This window comes from Sceloporus undulatus, chromosome 4, assembly GCF_019175285.1.
Source record: "Sceloporus undulatus isolate JIND9_A2432 ecotype Alabama chromosome 4, SceUnd_v1.1, whole genome shotgun sequence".
Classification (NCBI taxonomy): domain Eukaryota; kingdom Metazoa; phylum Chordata; class Lepidosauria; order Squamata; family Phrynosomatidae; genus Sceloporus; species Sceloporus undulatus.
In genome coordinates, this window is record NC_056525.1 from 14,266,468 (window position 1) to 14,286,014 (window position 19,547).

The window sequence follows — 19,547 nt, forward strand, 5'->3', positions numbered from 1 at the left end:
TATTATTATTATTATTATTATTATTATTATTATTATTATTATTATTATTATTATTATTAAATATAGCAGAGAACTACAAATCCCAGAATTCCATAGCATGAAGGCTAAAACTGCATTGCTTACAGGATGCTGCATCATTCTTTTGACTCAGATTTAGACCCCTGTATCCTAGCTTATGCCAAATAAAATCTGTTGGTCTTTATGGTGTCACAAGACTCTTGTTTTTACTGCAAGAGACTAATATGGTTACAGTTCTGGAAACAGTTAACTGATCTGAATGTTTGAGCAAATTTCTCTCTATGTTTCCACCATATAGTAGGGACTGCTTGTCCCACTGATACTGTGATAGGTGCATACACACCTACCTACTTACCTACCTGTGTATTGTATGTGTAAATGCATCAAATACAGAGGTTGAGAAAGTTACTTTTTTGGACTTTAACTCCAATTGGCCTTGCTGGCAGGGGGATTTGAAAAAAGAAATTTTTACACAGATTTTACACTATACCCTTATCCAAACAAATCTTATCTGGACCTGACTGTTCCCCTGGAATTTCTCACCAGCTTGAGAACTAGGAAGCATATAAGGGAATCTACAATCAGGGATATAACTAAAGAGAGAGAGAACAAGGGCTTTGTCACCCAATAATAGTTTTGTCCTCCCCCCATAAAGTTTTCTTTCAGTTTCAAATGTCTGAACATTTCAGAGAGTGAGACACAAAAATCCTTCACACCTAGAAGTCTTACATTTGCTGCATTCACATTTCCTTGGTAATCCAGCCTGCTCCTTTTCTTTGATTCCCTGAACTCTTCATTCTAAATTCTTAACAGAAAATATAAATTATTGCAGTGCTATAAATTGGAGAAATGAAGAGAAAAATTCCTTGAGGGCGAGCAGGTTTTTTATCTGGGGGAGAAATGCCCTCATCGTCCCCATCCCTGTTAGTTACAACTCATGTCTACATCTTCCCATTGAAAGTCAATTTATCACAACTGCCACCTGAGATAATCATCCGTGGAGAAATGGGAAGACCGAGCATTGTTGCTGAGACTGGCTAAATGAAGAAGTCAACTGCCCGAGAGCTTTTCCTTGGGCATCATGCCAAGTGGCAGGTGATAGTAAGCATCCTACTCAGCAAGCATTGTAAAACACAGTCTGTGCTAAATTGGCCTGCTGTACTGGGGATGAAGCCAACGCTGGTGTTCTCCTCTTTCTTTTCTCAAGCTCTGTTTCCTTTCTAACACATGCAGCCTCTCCAACATTCTTCACCTACCCAACCAACCCGACTGACATGGCAAACTGATTCTCCTGCCTCAGGGTCAAGTGGAGCTGACAAGCCTGCTTCAGGCAAGCCCAAATGCTTCATGCCAACTCCACCTGGTACCCCTCCTATTTTCTCTTCCAAATCTTTTTGACAGCCCATCAATTCCACTCCCACTCCATTGCCTTGTACCAGCCGGCTGCTGACTTGCTGTCAATGTTTCCCTCAAGTTGTCTGAATTCACCAGTGGCCACCTTCCTTCTGCTCCAAGGCAGTGTTCAAGGATTTCTGCTCTGAGGCAGTGCTGGGATGTGTCAAAAGCAGCCCAGAATCCTTAAAGCCTTGATGCAGCCTCCAAGCAAAAGGAGAAAAAAAGAAGAAGCAGCCTGGGGGGTTTGAATGGAATAGACAGAAGGCACGGAAAGGGGGGGGGGGGAAAAAGGGGGGGGGGGGGGGGGGGGGGGGGGAGAAATTGTTTGGTCAGCTGGAGTCTCTCCTCGGAAGCAGTGAGGCTTTGACGCAGCTTGTAGGGCCAGAGTGAAAGGGAGAAAAGTTTTGAGTGGCACCTCTCTGAGTGTTAGATTTTGGCTTTCAAAGTATGAGGTGGGAGTCCCTGGGCTGGAGAAGGCAGTACCAGGGCAGGTACAGTCTCTTCCCTTATCTCTTTGGTTTCTTACTTTTAGAGCAGATGCCCAAAAACATTTGGAAATCAATAGATGCCTGAATACTGCAGCTGTGCTATGAGGATGCAAAGAGATGGGGACAGTGGCGCGGTACAGACCATCCAAAAAGGACAGTCTCCCAGCACCCAGCTTTGGTCCGCGGGGAAGTTGCAGCCTCCAGACTGCGGGAGTTCCCCGTGGACCAAAAAGAATCCGCAAAAAGTGGGTTCTTGTGGCACCAATATGATGCCACAGTGCGCCAATGGTGCACTCACAATGTCACAATGGCGCCGTGACGTGCAGACGCTAGACATCCATCACATAACAATGGCAGCACCCATCTGTACAGGGCACTGCCATTTTGACACCCTCGTCACATGCGAGGGGCGAGGGGTGTCTAGAAGCCCCACCCCTCGCATGTGACGAGAGGGCCCTATCATGCCCGTCTGGACCGGGCCATTATTACATATGGAGAAAAACTAACAAATAGGAGCATGCTTGTGGCATTGCCCTCCATCATCTGAAGAGTCCAGGATACATGTTTGTTATCCAAAAAAGAGAAAGATTGTGCCATATGTTTGTCAGAGAAAAAAAGTGTGTAGGGGAAGAGTTAAGAACTATTCACTATTTCTCCACAGCAAACCTCCCCACTCCATCACAGCCGAGATGAGTGACCAGGTTTTCCAATTCCATAACAGCATCTGAATAATCAGTGCTGGGCTTAGTGTGTGATTTTATTTTATTTTTTAAAAAAATCTTTACTGGTAGATGTGATGTTACAGGGTTTTGTAACAAAAGTGTTGTTGTGTGTATACTAGAGGAATTAAGGTAAATGTACTTTATGGATGTTGCTTGTGGTATGTAATGAAGTAAGGATCTGTGGGGAGGGATGAGAGTAAGGAATGATGGGGTAACTGGGAATTGGCTGAACATCTGATGGGATTTTGACAGTCTGAGAGGGAGAGAAATGAGAAATGAGTTAGTTGGATCAGTCAGGTTTTAGATGCATTAAATAAGTAATCTGTTTGTTGTATTTCTGTTTTATAAATTAATATTTTTATTATGCATCTCTGCCTCCCAGAATATGACAACAGTGCTAATAATATGGATGAGTTCTGACAAACAGTATCAGTGGTGGCAGCAGTGGTTCAAGTGTATCCACTGATAGGAATATATATATATATATATATAGAGAGAGAGAGAGAGAGAGAGAGAGAGAGACAGAGTGTCTCACACAGGAACCATGATGGCATCTAGTAGGTCTCCATAGTTGGTACTCTACTGGTGGGACAAGTAGTGGTCTTCACATTTGGTAGCAGCGATGGGACAAGTGGATGACCCTCACAGTGGATAACTACAATTTGAATTAATTTATACACAAAGCCATAGGTGATTAAGACTTGCCCTTTTCACTTGCCAATACTTTAATCATAGAGATGGAACAGACCACAAGGGCCATCCAGTAAAACCCCCTATCATTCAGAAATAGTTAATCAAAGTATTCCTGACAGATGGCCATCCAGCCTCTGTTTAAAAATCTCCAAAAGAGGAGACTCCACCACTCTCTCAGGCAGCCTGTTCAAAGGACCCTTGGGAGGTCCAAGAAGTCAAACAGCTCTTCCTGTTAGGAAGGTCATCCTAATATTGAAGTGGAATCTTTTTTCCTGTAGTTTGCATCCATTGCTCCCTGTCCTTTTCTCTGGAGCAGCAGAAAACAAGCTTGCTCCATCCTCAATATGACAGCCTTTCAAATATTTAAACACAGCTATGATGTTACTTCTTAATCCTCAAGCTAAACATACATAGGCGGGATACAGACCGCCCAAAAAGGACGATCTGCCATCGCCCTGTTTTGCTGCGCAAGGGAGCCGCAGCAGACAAACCGTGTGGCTCCTTCGTGCAGCAAAAAGAACCTACAAAAAGCGGGTTCTTTCTGTGGCACCGTTATGATGCTGCAAGGCGCCAATGGTGAACTTGTGGCATCACAAAGGTGCTGGGACATGCAGATGCTATGCGTCTGCCATGTCAAAATGGCAGCGCCCATATGGAAAGGGCGCCACCATTTTGATGCCCTCATCACGTGCGAGGGGCGAGTCACATTTGGAAGCTCCGTCCCTTGCACGTCACGACGGTGCCCCGTAGGGCCCGTCTATCCAGCGCCATAGATCCTTAAATTGCTCCTCATAGGGCATGGTTTCGAAGAAACTAGGTAATAACGAGAGCTTTGAAAAGGGGTTGTGTTTTTTTTTTTTTTTTGGAGTATAACTCCCAGAATCATGAGCCAGCATGGCCAGCCAGGAGGATTCTGGGAACTGTAATCAAAATCAGAAACATTACCAAACTTTGGAAATATGTCACATTTTTTTCACATGTGTTTATTGGAGCTACTTTAAAGGACACATATCTGTGACAGTTCATAGTTCCAACATCAGTGGGGAGGGAATCCATTCTGGGTTTTAGTCTAAACCAGGGATGTAATTCTGTGCTAATTAGTTCTTGATGGAAGCAAGGTGTAATTTTAGCAATTTTGTTCCCACTTTGAGTTTACCTTTGAAAAGTTTTGATGTCTATTTGTAGTTCAGCAATTATTCTCCACAAAATTTGTATACAGTTTGTTGTGCAGGAAATATTAATACTGAGCTCAGTGTGTGATTAAAAAAAATCTAAATTGTGGACAACCCTAATTCAAATGCACACAAAGTTGCAAACGATTAGGATCTGCCTAATATTCTATGCAAAGATACTATTTTCTGTGACATTTACATTTGATAGAATTCAATGATATAGTTGTTTTAGTCTGTAGAATCAGTATGTGGAGAGAATTTCTTAGTTTCAAAGGTTGAGTTAGGCCCGGTACTTGCAGCGGCCTGGGGCCAAAATTGGGGCTGGGGAGCGCGGAGTGTCTGCATGCTCTGCGTTCTCCAGGTGCCATTTTGGGCACGCATACATTTAGACAGCACGTGCACTGATGACATGCCTCATGCACTGCCTCTAAATGGCATGGCACACAAAAGACATCACTGAGCCACTCCAGGGCGCTAATGGTGCCTTGGCAGCAGTGCGGAAAGGAGCTGCATTTCGCTGCTCCTTTTTTGGAGCGCAGCATTGCTGGCGCCATGCAGTTGTCATGGCAACAATGCAGGGGATAAAGGGGCAGCCTCTGTCCACCCCCTCCCCCCCATCTGTCCAGCCCCTTAGTTTCAAAGATCTCAACATTTACATGTGATGTTTTGCCAGAAAGAGGCACTTTCTGCACAAGGAAGACTATTTTCTGTGCAGAAAATGCTGTTTCTTGAGCAAAAAGGATGCTTCCTGTTCAGACCCCAAAACAAGCAAACAAACAAACAAACAAACAAACAACAAAGGCAAATTCTGTACAGAATAAATCCTGTACTGGAAAGATTATTGTCAGTTCAAATTTCTCTTTGTCAGGAGTTCTCAACATATGAGTAACAGCTTTTACCTTTCCTTGAATATTTTTGAGTACTGAGTATTTTTGAATATCTTTTGCATCTGTGGCCTAAATTTAAAGAACTTATTTTTTAGATAAGGTTTACGATCATTAAAGTTCAAGCTAAAACCAGGAACAGACTTAACACCACACTGACATTGAATCCATCAGTCATCAGTACCCCAGAACAGGCACTGAATTTACCACAAGGTAAAAGGGGAGGAGGCAAAATATGTTAGTGGTCATAAACCATTTGCCTTTCTATTTTATTTTCTCTTACCTCTCTGTCAAGTCCAGCAGCCACTGTCACAATATCTCCCGTTTCACTATTAATGGTAAACATATTTTGTGATGGGCTCTGTGGGGTTTGTGTCACAATCCGGTACCTCACCATCCCATTGGCTGTGGTGCTGTCATCGGCATCATTTGCTGTCACTGTCATCACATAGGTTCCTTTGAAGAAAGGGAGAAATAACAGAATTTAATAATCTCTGTGAATGGGAAAGGGTGTCCTAGAATATCCATGATTTAAGACAACAGGTGGATGCATCTTCTTAGTATTCTTAGAGCTTGTCCACATATTACTGGACAAACAAACTACTCATTCACCTTGATTTGTCTCCCATGAAAAACAGAAGAATAAGTTGGGGGCTGTGGAAAAAATACCATGACTAGTAGTGAGTTATGGTGGTGTATGTGCAATTTATGTCATTGTAACTCACTTTTTTGGTTGTTTCAGATGCTAGAATTCTGTTCCCAACTTGCAGTATACAAATTCCCTTCAAACCCACCTTTTGCAGCTCCCTAAAACAGCCATTTTCATCACAGTAGAAAGTCAGAGGAACACCAATGGCCTGTCCAGCTATTTTCTTTTAGCTGGACACATAACAATAACATCATGTAAGTCAGCAGTTCTCAACTGTGCTTCGAGGAGCCCTTAGGGCTCTGTGTACACTTCCCAGGAAAATGAAAGAAATAAAAATTGAATGAAATTAAAGAATAAGAAACAATAGGTAGAATCAAAGTAAGAAAACTAGAAATCACATTCTGAATGGAAATCTGCCAAGTTGAATTTGACAAGTTGAAAAGAGCTTCACGAGTCAAAAAGGTTGGGAACCCCTGATCTAAGGAATGTCCAAAGGACCCTTGGGAGGTCCATGAAGATACCTGTTGCAGTGCATCCAACAAATGAAAGTAGCTGGCTTCATATCTGTTCTCCCCTGCTCTCCATTGAGTGTCCGGGAAAGCTGCCAGCAACACTGACAGTAGCTGATAACAGAGCCTTTAGTTTAGTGGAAGTAAAGCAGACCTTGCAAAGAAGCAGTCCGAGGGCAGGTCAAGAATACGAGCCGAAGTCAGGATTCCAGAGATTCCAACGTTCTGAAAGTCAAGCCAAAGTCAGGATACCGGGAAACAGAGTAGTCAAACAGTCCAAGGTCAAAACAGCCAAGAGATAACGAAGTCCGGTCCGAGGTCAAGGTAACAAAGAATCCAGATACTAGGAGCTAGTGCTAGCAGCAATCATGCCAAGGGATCATGCAATAAACTCTAGCAACCAGCATTAGTCTCTCTCCCACTTAAGTAAGGGAAACTCTCCCTCGTGCCACCTGAGGCTGGTTGGCTAATTGCCTCTCGGTAATCCTCTGTGATCTGCGTCTACAAGAACTCTCGGCTCTTCTCTCTTTGTAAGAAGGCACCTGCAGGCAAGCTTCGTCTCCAGAGTCACCACTAGGCTGTGGTACCATAGGAAGCCTCTCTTTGGCACTAGGACCTGGTTGAACCTCCTCCTCTGGGGTGGAGGATCACAGCTGGGACCTGGCAGGGCAGGAACAGCACCTGGCGTTGCCTCAATCAGCCCTTGCTCTGGAGGAGGCTCATCCTCCTCCTCATCCTCTGAGAGCTGATCTTGGCTGGCCATGACATTGAGATGGAAATGGCTATTTGTGTGTGTGTGTGCATGTTTTTTTTGCATGTAGAGATACATTTCCCATTGTAGAATCTCAGCTAGCATATAGTTTGGTCTATATCCATGGATGTGCTATTTTCCCCATATCTGCCGCACAGACAGTTCCATCCGATTTTGTTGTTGTTTTTTTTCTTTTTGAAGGAGATGGGATCCATCACGTTTTTGCTCATTTTCCCTCAAACACTCATATTTTTCATTGGATGAATTGCTTGGATGAGTTTCTCCCACTGACCATACCGTGTTTTGTGCAAACATAGCTGCATCAGCACTGCAGAAATAATGCAGTTTGACACATCTTTAATTGTCATGGCTCCATCCTAGAGAATCCTGGGATTTGTAGTTTGTTGTGGCACCAGAGTTCACCGACAAAAAAGAAGAATACTCATACAAAACCACTAGCACCAGTCATCTTTGATCAAAATTAGCCCACTCATGGTGTGTGTCTGTGAAAATTACAAAACCTTTCTATTTGGCCATTTTTGTGACCTGCCAAAGTATGGCAGCTTTTTCAGTATAGCTCCAAATGCTTCTCATGAAAAGAATGCTCCTGTAGCTTTTAATAACAGCAAGGGGAACAAACAAACAAACAAAATAAACTTGGGCCTGAATTCAATTGTTAGTTTCAAGAAAATTAAATGCATTGAATCAATGAGCGTTATCGAAGTGTGGACTTAGCACTCAGCAGCTAATTCAATGATTGTACTCCAGCTGGGACTAGAAGCTGCATTTAGGTCATGGCACATATCAGTAAGTACCTCTTTATCTTCTTTTATTTTTTATATACAATTATTTTCTGTGTGGGACATTGTGTTTGGTTTAGTTGATCACTGGTAGGAAGGAGCTGGATGTATTGTTGTTCAGCACCCTGATCTCCACTGCCTTGGAGATTGTTGGAGGATTAAACTGGGAGATACAACTATGACAATGTTGCTGCACTGTCCATCTATGGCCATCCAATTCCCTCACCTCTGACTGAATGTGTATATGATGGCAAGTAGAGATAGCCCCACTGTGAGCCAGTCACCACATACACTCCAGTTGCCATCTTATATATTCTATGAGACATAAATACAGTTCAATCATACCTTTGGTTTAAGTCTAATCTGCACTTTAGAATCAGTGCAGCTTGACACCTCTTTAACTGCCATGGCTCAATGCTATGGAATTCTGGGATGTGTAGTTTCTTGGAGCACAGAATTCGCTAACAGGAACGGCTAAATATCTCATAAAACTACAAATTCCAAAATTCCATAGCATTGACCCATGAAAGTTTAAGTGGTCTTAAACTGCATTATTTTTGCAGTGCAGATTAGACCTTAGTTTCATGGGAAACAGCTGGAGTGCCTTCTGGAAAGAGAAAAATTAAAGAACATTCCCACAGTGAAAAAGATTATATCCAAGAGGCCTTTGAAGTAGTTTGTGGGGAGCTACAGATGGATGAGTACCATGCTGCTCTGCCCCAAAATTCAATTAACAAAATTGAGCAGGTGCTTTGAACTTTTCCAAGCATTCCAATTGCCTCTTTAAGTGTCTGATTCTCTCTGTTGTCTCTACATTGATCTCATTACTTGGTGGGGGAGATGACTTATAGGATGGGTGTGTGTGGTTTTCTAGTCTTCTGCTGCTTAGGACAGACTCTGCTTAGAATTTACACTGCTGGTGCAGTGCTTTTGGTTGTGTTTTGCCCAATAAGGACCATAAAAATTCAACCTCTGCTTTCTTCTAATCCTTAATGCAAAACGATGCTGTGAAAATGTGTTTGACAATCAGTGGGGGACCAAATGGACCTTTTTCTTTGGTGGAAGATTAGTAATGGCAGACACATTTCCTTGAAAGGAGTTATTTTTCAACTTTGGCCAGAATCCTGTCAGTGCCATATATGTGTATAAGTTCCCTTACATATGAGATTGAACTTTTTTGGCCATTACACAATGGCCCTATTCAGACACACATGTGAATTCCCCGAGGCATGGGGTTATACTTTTTTGGCCATTGTGCAATAGCTGAATTCTGTTCACAACTGTGTAAGTGGAGTTCTGCAAGTGCATCTGTTCCACACACAGTTTCACATTTTTAGATGGTGAATAACTATTGGTTAAGGTCTCCAAGGCACCACTTAATTCATGGGGATTGTGGGGAGAGTCACTGCTCATTCCTTATTGCTAAAGGGAACAATAAGCAAATGCACTGACAGATATTGCTATTAAGAAGAAGGGTGGAATGGGGCAATGATCACTTAACTACATATGTACACTTTTACACTACAAGTGCAAATGCAATGTGGGATATTCAATTAATTAATTTTATTTACATGCCACCTTTTTTTGCAGAGTGGCACTCAAGGTGGCTAACAGAATCAATTACAACCTGACACAATTAAAATCATCACATTGAAAAAGTATAAAATTATATTAAAATAGTGTAAAATTATTTTTAAAAACATATAAAAATTAAAAAATATATATAAACAAAATTTACACACCCATAAAAAGCCTCCCTGAAACAATTATACATTTAAATTCTGCTTTTAAAAAGTCTTTGCTTGGAAAGAAAAACATGGAGAGTACCAGGCTAGCCTTCTGCGGGAGGGAATTCCAGAGAATGGGAGCAGCTACTGAGAAGGCTTTCTCTAGTGTCCTCACCAAGCAAGTCTTTGATGGTGGCAAGATTAAGAACAAGCCTTCCCATGTAGATTTTATGACTCTTGCAGGTTTGTAGCATCACTTCCTATATGGCATAATTTCCAGACCTTTCACTATTTTTGGTTGCCCTTCTCTGGTCAGCTTCCAGCTTGTCAATATCCATCTTGAATTGTGATACTCAGAACTGGACACAGTATTAGAGGTGAGGTCTTACCAAAGCAGAACATAGTGGTATTAATATTTTCCTTGATTTAGACACTACACGTCTATTGATGCAACCTAGGACCTGTATAAGGCACCTGGCTTGGGTCATCCAATTTTAACAGGTTCTCTATGTCAAGTGTTAGTATGTGGAAAATATTTTAGGATCTTCCTCTGGGTGTCCTCTCTACACTGTTTTTAGCTCATTTAGGGGTTCTCCTCTGATGAGGTTTCATCTGTGTCCAACTCTAAGAACTGGTAGGTCCTGGTTCATTTTTTCAGGTGCTCAAAAGTTCTGGTTAGCAAGTTGCATTTGTGCACAGTCCCAATTTTAATGCAAAAACACAGTGTTAATGTATCCATAACCCTATGTGGGAGTTTTTAACAAGAAAACTCAATTTTGCACATCCCCCTATCTAGAAACTATGGGTGGTGGTGGTTTGCATGATAAATGTATATTGTTTTTTGCACAAAGCTCCATGATAGTAGATAACAACTGTGCAAATTTTTGTCTTCTCCTTTTATTTTTATTGACCCGCATCCCTGAGTGCTAGCTATCCCAAGTGCCATTTCTAAATGTCACATAGCAAGGCAACCGCTTTTGAAATTCTTTGTTCTTGTATGCAAGAATGAAATATGTGAAGATTTGCTCGCCTGGGCGCCACCACTGAAAAGACAGATCTGGGAAGACTGTATCTAGGCAGTAGCATAGGATTCAATCTTGTGAATCACCTGATTTCTAGGAGCAGGAGAATTTGGGGCTGTTGTGATGGTGTAATGGCTTGACCTGTCTGTAACACACTGGCATGGAGTGTGCCTGACTCACAGGCGTCTCGTCATTTTCACTCAAATACATTGATTCTTGAGAATTATCCTTTTGAAAATGAAACAAAACTTGAAGTAGCATGTACATGATAGGATATGACTACCTTTAAAATTACAAACTCAGTGAATAGCTATTACCAAATGTTTTATTTTTATGGCTGCTTTAGAATTGTCATTATACCAACCTAGGTTAAAGCAAGATTGATGTTCATTAGTTAGACTTAATGCATGCTCAAACTGGAGGTAATGGAGCATTTATCAAGAGGCCAACCCTCTCTCTAAAAATCCTTCCACTTTGCTCTTTATGTCTTCAGGCAATGTACAACCTTTCCCCGCAACACTTTGTCTAGAGCTGTGATCTAAATATAAAACAATGATAATTGTTTTTTTTTTCAGTATTGCCCCTTACAGTTTCTATTTATAAATTGTTACTATTGTCAAATCATTTAAGGTTGGCTAATTTTTTTGGTTTAATTTATCAACTACATTTTAGTTAATTTAATTATTGCCACTATATTTTTTAAAAAATCAAACCATTATGGGCAGAACTTTAGCAGCAGCCACATTATATTAGATCTTCATTAACCTAAGTTAATAATGACTTTCCAGTGATGGAAAGTTTCCCTTCTGGCCATTTTTTCCTCCAGAATATGTGATGTTTTTCAGAATGGATGCTAAGCATAGGAGGATTTGAAGGGAAAAGACAAAAGTTTAGTGATGGAGGTGTTTCAGAAATAAGGATAGATTCAAGAATGATCTCTTTTTCAGAAATCTCTGAGCCATTATGAGCCCAGTCCAAACCCATTTCCAATTTTAACTCAGCTCATAATGGCTCACTGCTATTTCTCTCATCTGTCAGTGTCCCTTCTTTCTCACACATCACAAAATTACCAAGTTGTGATCAGAAGAAGACAAAAGTTGAGAGTAAGTTCTTTATGATATGTAAGTTCTTTCTGAGTGAAATTTTCTCAATATGTTTTAAAACTGTATTGCTATAGTGTCAGCCATATTAACTGTCGTTTTCAGGGGGGAGATTCTGATAGTCCAAGCCAAGAGGGCTCTTTCTTATGCATCTCTTGTGTCCTTTGTAATCTTCATGTATTAATCTAAAGGACTGAAAGCAGACTGGACAACTGTACATTTGTTGACTCTCTATGTTGACTGGAGACTATGGACTCATCTACATCAGCCAGAATACTCTGGGTTGCTTTTGGAATATTCTGGCCCCAGACCTACCCCAGATTCTTCCCATTACCTTCGCACTCTGAAGCAATGCTTAGTAGCTGTCTACATATGCATCCTGCTGCCACCTGGCAGTGGCACTACTGGTATATATCGCTCCCTCTGAGGTCAGGTGCCCAGGGTCAATCATATGGCTGGGTACCTTCTTGTGATCTCAGAGGGAGCAACTCACACCAGTAACACCACTGCCAAGTAGCACAGTATGACATGTATGTAAACAATCACCTGATGTCACTACAAATGTTCCAGTTTTTTTTTAGCAAGATCCATAGGAAAAGGTGATTTCTTGAGCCAGGGAAAGGACAGATTTGGTGCAGAACTGGCCTTCCCTTGTGAAGACATTTGCATTCAAATCAAGGCTTTGGCACTGTTCTGTGAAGACAGATTGTGGTGTGAGTGGGGGAAAACTAGTGTAAGTGGCCCATGTAGACATGCTTTATGTAGACCTGGGTTCACTCGCTGGCATCATGTTAGTAACATATGGAGAAGTGGCATCACTGGGGGGTGGGTACAGGGGATTCATACTGCCCCAGGTGGCATCGTAAGAAGAGGGTGACACCACTACTGCTCAAATATGCAGATGTTTGGGGCAGAAACAGGCTGTGACATTCATCTATGTCCCATTAAAATGCTGAACGGATAGTGTGAATGGTAGGAGGCTCAGTGGGAGCAGAAAGAAGAGGCCCTGGGTTTTTAAATTAACATTTCAAATTTCAAAAATTATTTTTAATTTTTTAATTTTTAATTTTTTTCTTTAAAAACATCGCTTTTTACCAAATTTTCACTTGAAGCACATGAAAGTATGTATATGTAAATATATTTAGGCTGTGTGTATGCTATTGTAATTTAAAAGTATAATTTTAATTGTGCTAGTTAATGTCACAATATTACCATTACATTCAGTGACATATAGGAATTATGATTTATGAATAACATTAGCACAAAAAAATTACTAAGGATTCTGTATGGTGTGGTATAGAAGGAGGTCAAAGGGGGTGGTACCATGAGTTACTGCACTGGATGACACCAACTCTAGTGATGCCACTGATATGGAGGTGTAAGTCCATTGTACACCTAATGATGATATTGGAGTTTTTTGTCACTACAGAAGATGACATTATTTTCACTGCAACAACCAAAGTCCCCCCCCCCATGTTTAATTTTTGCAGCTTCTTGTACCCTTTGTAATTGCCAATCAGTTCATGAGACATCCTGATGAAATGCACAACATTGGAACTTCAATCGCTGGAGCTTGTAGCAAGGTTATACAAAAATGAAATAATCTGAGATGGGAACAGAGATTGATGACCTGCTTGACCAAATTGGATGCCCTGAGTGATAACATCTGGTCTCCCAGTTGCCAACCCCTGCAGCAAAAACACAGTGTAGATGAGCAGCATCTGCAGCAATAAAAGACGGCACAAGGCCATTTGGGTGAATGAAAGCCTGGGCTTGCACACCCTACTCCCTTGTCAAATTCTTCCTCTGGCATTTTCCTATCTAAATAAAGAAGACCAGCTCTTCCATTATCCTGGAACAAAGAACTAACATCTGACTGTACAAACCACTGCTCCACAACCCATATTCTAAACTGTGCGACATAACCTACAAGCAAGGATCCGCTATACACAGAAAATAGCAGAAGCCCTTTGACATGACATTCTATTAAGATCCAACTGGAAGCTTGCGGCATTCTTGTTCACTCTTATTTGTTGTAATCAATGGCATATTTTGACCTTTCATGCAGCTAACCTAATTAAGAAAAGAAGTTGTTTCCTAATTGCTGCAGACATCGGATCCTCAGTCTGGTGAAAAGAACAGGGAGACACCTTAATGAGGATAAAAAAAAGAACAAACTGGCCCGAAGAGATTTTGGAAGGAAAGCAAAAAGAGCTCCTGTTGTGAGTGACTGTAATGTTGCCTTTCATGTTCACAAAATACAACGTTTGGTTAAGAAAATGAACAAACTGTTTTGCATGGAGGTTTGATTTTATTGGGGAGGGAGTGGAGCGGGAGGTAACATGGGCTCAGTGTGATTTATGGAGATCAGTAATCATAGCTGGTTATAGCTGCAGGCAAAGAACCACTGCATAACACTGAAACATGGCAAACCAGGCAGAAATCTTCAGAACAATGTTTCACTCATGCTAGGAAATCAAAGTATTCTCTACTGCACCACACAAAGCCAATATTTCTGGAGGAGACTGTATTAGTTAGAAGGTTTAAGACTTTTGATATAAGAATCTGAATGCAGAATAAGACTGATGCCATATTTAATATCAGTGGCTGGAATTCAGTATTGCAGTTACAGATTTGTAACCTAGGTAAGTAATTTGTATTTATAAAGCCTACACATTCACAAATGTGATACAATTGCCACAATCATAAAGGCCTCCCAATCTCATTTTGCCAGCCATCACCACAGTCTGCAACACAGCTGTTATCCTGTCAGTTGGGGAGCAGCAGACTGAAGTTTCCATTCACTCCAACCACAGATGTCTGATGCAAAAAGGAACTAGAGATCCTGTTTCTGATTGTCACACCAGAGATCACTAATGGAAATGCCAGCCGGTTGCATCCTGATCAACAGGAAACTTGCATCACTCACAGCAACTGATGCACAATAAAGTAGGATTTGGTTGTTGGGTCAGGAGATGCTACTTAGTGAAGTATAAACTAAGTATATTTAAGTCTAATTAACAAAGTAACTCATCTAGGATTTTGGCCCATACTCTTTTCTTGTCCATAACCACAGCAAGACTTTTGTTCTTCCTTCTATAATTCCATTTGTCCTCCCAGTTTAATAGAAGTCCTATACAAAGCTTTGGAAAATGACTTTAAAAAAAGAAGTACAACACCCAGCATCCACTACCCAGCATGAACAATAGTAATGATGACTTAGGCCCATTACAGACGGGCTAAAAAGTACGCGCAGAGCGCGTACTAGGGTTAAGACGGGGCGGTGCTTCCACACTGCCCTAACCCTAGTGCGCGCTGTGCGCGCACAAAATGGTGGAGGCCGTTCCACACGGCCGCCGCCATCGATACGTGATGACCGCACCGCCTCCAAACGAGGCGGCGCGGTTGTGACGTATTGGGGTTGCGGCAGGGCGCCTAGGGCGCCCTTTTCGCGACCCCAGAAGGAGCTCCGTTTCGGAGCTCCTTCCTGGTTTGGTCCGCTGGGTGCAGCCTTCAGACGGCTGCGCCCAGCGGACCAAAGGAGAAAGGGGTCAAACGGCTCCTTTCTCCTTCTCCCCACCGCCGCGGGGTGTCCTTGGGGCTTGAAGCCCCAAGGACACCCCTTTCCAGGCTGCGGGGAAGGGGCCTTTTGCCGCTTCCCCGCAGCCCAGAAAGTGGCGGATCGGGGCTTCAGCGGCTGCCGCTCTGGCCGCTGAGGCCCCGATCCGGCGGGGAAAGGTGCGCCTACAGGCCACTCCAAAGGGGCGGTCTGTAACGCACCTTAGGCTTTTTTGCTGTTATCAGAAAAGTTCAAGGTCCTGCTCCTGAGCTGGAGTAGCCTGTGATTCATGCAGGGCATTCTGAAACACACAGGTGAAAGAATCCAGCTTTAGATTAAATAAATGAATCTGTAATAACTACAGTTAGACCTCCATGTCCATGGATTCTGCACCCATGGCTTGAAAATGTTTTTAAAAATGTACATTCTAAAAACCAAATCTTGATTTTTCCATTTCATATAAGGGGCACCAGTTTACTATTCTATTCAATATAATGGGAGATGAGCGTCCACAAATTTTGGTTTCCACGGTGGGTCCTGGAACCAAACCTAGCACATACCAAGGGCCCACTGTACACAGTGATCTGACTAGGGACTGAAAATCAGTTTTTAAATAAGAAATCAACAGATAGGTAAATCCAATTTATTCACTGAGTCTACTCTAGTTGTGGTTAAGAATAAAATTTAGGTGACTGGATCCAAGGAGAAATTGAGATCTGAACATAGCAAATACTCCTAATTTAGATCCATCTTTTTGTTACTACTTTTGTCTTTTCATAAGACCCTCCCTCAATACTTTACTCAAAGGGTTAAGCTGCATGACTGATTTCCTTCAAAATGCAGACCTAAATCCTATTGTTATCCCTGACTAGAGTAGACCCATGGAATCAACTGAATTTATCTACATTTTGACTCACAAATCAGCAATTGTTTCAGTGCATCAATTTTAGCTGAAATAAACCAACAGGATTCCTAGCACAGTTCGTTTTTAGTCTTCAATACATATTTTAATGTGATTTTAAAAAGTAAAATGTAAATGATCTGGAAACCAAATCATCTGATCAACAGCTTAGACATCTGGGTGTGTTTACTTTGGAGAACAGAAGAGTCAGAGGTGATATGATAACCCTTTTTAACTATCTGAAGGGAACTCATGCAGAAGATAGAGCAAGGTTGATGTCTGCTGCTCTAGAGACTAAAGCATAAACCAGTGGATTCAAACTACATGAAAAGAAATTCCACCTAAAAATTAAGAAGAACGTCTTAATGGTACAGTGGAACAGTGGAATAGCTTGCCCTGGAGCATAGTTGAAAATCATTAAATATATATTGAATGACCACCTTTGGGGAGTGCTTTAACTGTGTATTCCTTTATGGCAGGGGGCTGGATTAGATAGCCCTTGTGGTCCCTTCCAACTCTATAATGATATGATTGTATAAATTTTCAAATTCTAATTTACAGTCAGTCCTTTCTATCTACAGATTCCTTATCTACCGATTCACCCACAGTAGTAGGTGAAAAATGGTTAGGGGAATTAATGGCAGCCAGGAGTTGCCACTACAAGTCTTCTTTATCTCAAAAAAAAAAATAAAATAAAATAAAATAAAATAAAAAAAAAATGTCCTCTCCTTTCAATGCATCCTTGTATAGAAATATTCTTTCATCCTGAACATGGCCAGCTAAAGAAGACTGGAGTAGTAGATAGTTGTACTACTGTAACAGGCGGTCTGACACATTAGTGTCTCCATGCATTGTTGACAGGTATTGGAACATTCTTCAAAATGATCTATGCTACCACCTGCCTGCTATGAGCTTCTGGTTTCTGCATAGGACAAATGGATCCATTTCTACAAAAAATAATAAATGGACAACAATTCAGAGAGTTGCTGTCCTCCAAATTGGAAATTTTGGCCTGATACAGCTGAATCAGAAGTTTTTTTACTATGTTTCCCAATTCCATTGGGCCTAAATTGAGAGAATGGTTTCCTGCTCCACTACAGGTGTTAATTTTCTGAATCATGATTGTGTTATCACCAATTATCACCGATTACTGCAGTGCGTTTGTATATGTTTAAGCTTTAATTGGATTGCCACAGATGGTAGTTCTTGCATTTTGTTGCCGTTTAACCATGATATTTAGATTTTCTTTCTTTCTTTTTGCACCCTTACGCATTTATGCCTGCTTTACACACCTGATGGAGTGGGCTCTAGTTCACAAAAGTTTATGTTGCAATAAATCTGTTATATTTTAAGGTGTCAGAAAATGCTTAGTTGTTTTTGCTACAACAAACTCACACAATTACCCTTCTGGAAATCCTCTTTATCCACTTTCCCCATGATTTTGATAGTTTTACTATCATCTCCCTGCCAACTCCCCCTTTCCAGACTGAAGAGCTCCAGGCTCTTTCAATTTTCTCTGAATTTTCTCTACCAACCACATGTGCTCTTTACAGATGTTGGAAACGTAACAACTCTCAGCATTAACTATGTCTTAAGAAAACATCAGTGATAGAGTGAATTAGATTCCTGTAACCCAGAATTTCCCCCATCTTTTATCTACCTATACTAACCTCTCCAAAATGTAGACTGATATTCTTAAGGATATTTTCTTCCAGTTTCCTTCCCAGGCCCATATTCTCTCATTTCTTCCCTTTCACTTCAGGGTTAACATAGAACCCTTTGACAGCTTTGCTGTCTTCCATGAAGTAGTTATTATTATTATTATTATTATTATTATTATTATTATTATTATTATTAACCTTTATTTATGAAGTGCTGTAAATTTACACAGCGCTGTACATATAATCTTTTAGTTAGACGATTCCCTGCCCTCGGGCTTACAATCTAAAAAGACAAGACACAGAAGGAGAAGGGGGTGGTGGAGGGAAAGGGTAAGAGGTCCAGCAGTTCCTCTCTACCTCCAAGGCCTGGACCAAGGGAGATGGACTGGAGGGAGGGCTTGGCTTGGATGGTTAATCATTTTCCAGGGAAAATACATACTCTCAAAAGTATGTATTTATTAAAGTTCTTTTAATAAAGCCTAGTTTATTTCTTTAGCCATTGGTGTCTTTACTTCTTATACAGAATTGGTAGCTGCTGCACGTACACACCCTTTCCTTTAAGAAAAACCCACCCCATACTCTTCAAACCATCTATTTAAATCTTCCTTGGAGACAACCAAAAAAGTTATGTTTCCCATAGAACTACCAGTAGGGAAATCCGTATGACAACTCATGTCAGCATCCCCTAATGCTGAGTTTTTTGGGGGTGTTGGTGTTTCTTTTTTTTTGCAGTTAATGGAACTTTAGTAAGGGAAAGAGGGATTCTCTCTCCCTCCCTTATAGTCCATCTCCTGTCTTGGCTTCAAAATGACCGGTTCTTACATTTGACTGCTCTGCAATTTAGGTGTTTGTCACTTTCATTTCCTTCCTTCCTAGAATTTTAACAACTCATTCTGCAACACTCTTCCATGTCCTTTTACCAGGAATAAAACTGGCAGGAAGCTGAGCAATTTCTTCACTAAATGCACTATCAGGTAGAAGGGAACACCTCCTCCCCTCCCAAAGACTTGGCAGTAAATTTGGAATCTCACTTCTTTGCAGGAGCTTATATAGAAATGCAAGGCTATGCCTTAAAGGATTAATTTCACAAACCTTTAAATTGCAGTTTAATTTGAAAACTAATTCAGGCCCATAATTGGCTTTCTGTTCAAATCGCTGAGGCTAAAAGATTTAAATTCTTAATATCCAGATGACTTTCAAGTATCTCACCCCATCTGTGCATTAGTCCACAGTTTTAATCTCTCAAGGGGATCTCTGCTGGCAGAGAAATAAAATAAATAAATAAACAAGACAAGAGCTAATAGAATAATCTACTTTTGGGGGGTAAAAGAACAAAACAAAAAATTACATCCCTGGCATTCCGTAGAATATTTATTTTTATGAGATTTTTTCCAATTTAATTTGCGACATGTAGATCTCACTCCCAGCTATTTAATTTTTTAAAAGGGACATCAATAACAGGAACAGTGCTAAGAAAGGGAAGAGCTAATGCAGTG

General features: G+C 41.1%; 1 protein-coding gene across 14 annotated transcripts in view; it reads right to left on the reverse strand.

Moving 5' to 3' along the window:
• The window catches only part of CDH4 (cadherin 4), a 1,166,202-nt gene that overhangs the window by 205,946 nt on the left and 940,709 nt on the right, over positions 1-19,547 (reverse strand). For all 14 annotated transcript variants that reach the window (XM_042462689.1, XM_042462688.1, XM_042462685.1 and 11 more), the window contains one exon: positions 5,656-5,828. In XM_042462689.1, the coding sequence (XP_042318623.1) occupies positions 5,656-5,828 (173 nt within the window). The remainder of the gene's footprint in view (positions 1-5,655; positions 5,829-19,547) is intronic.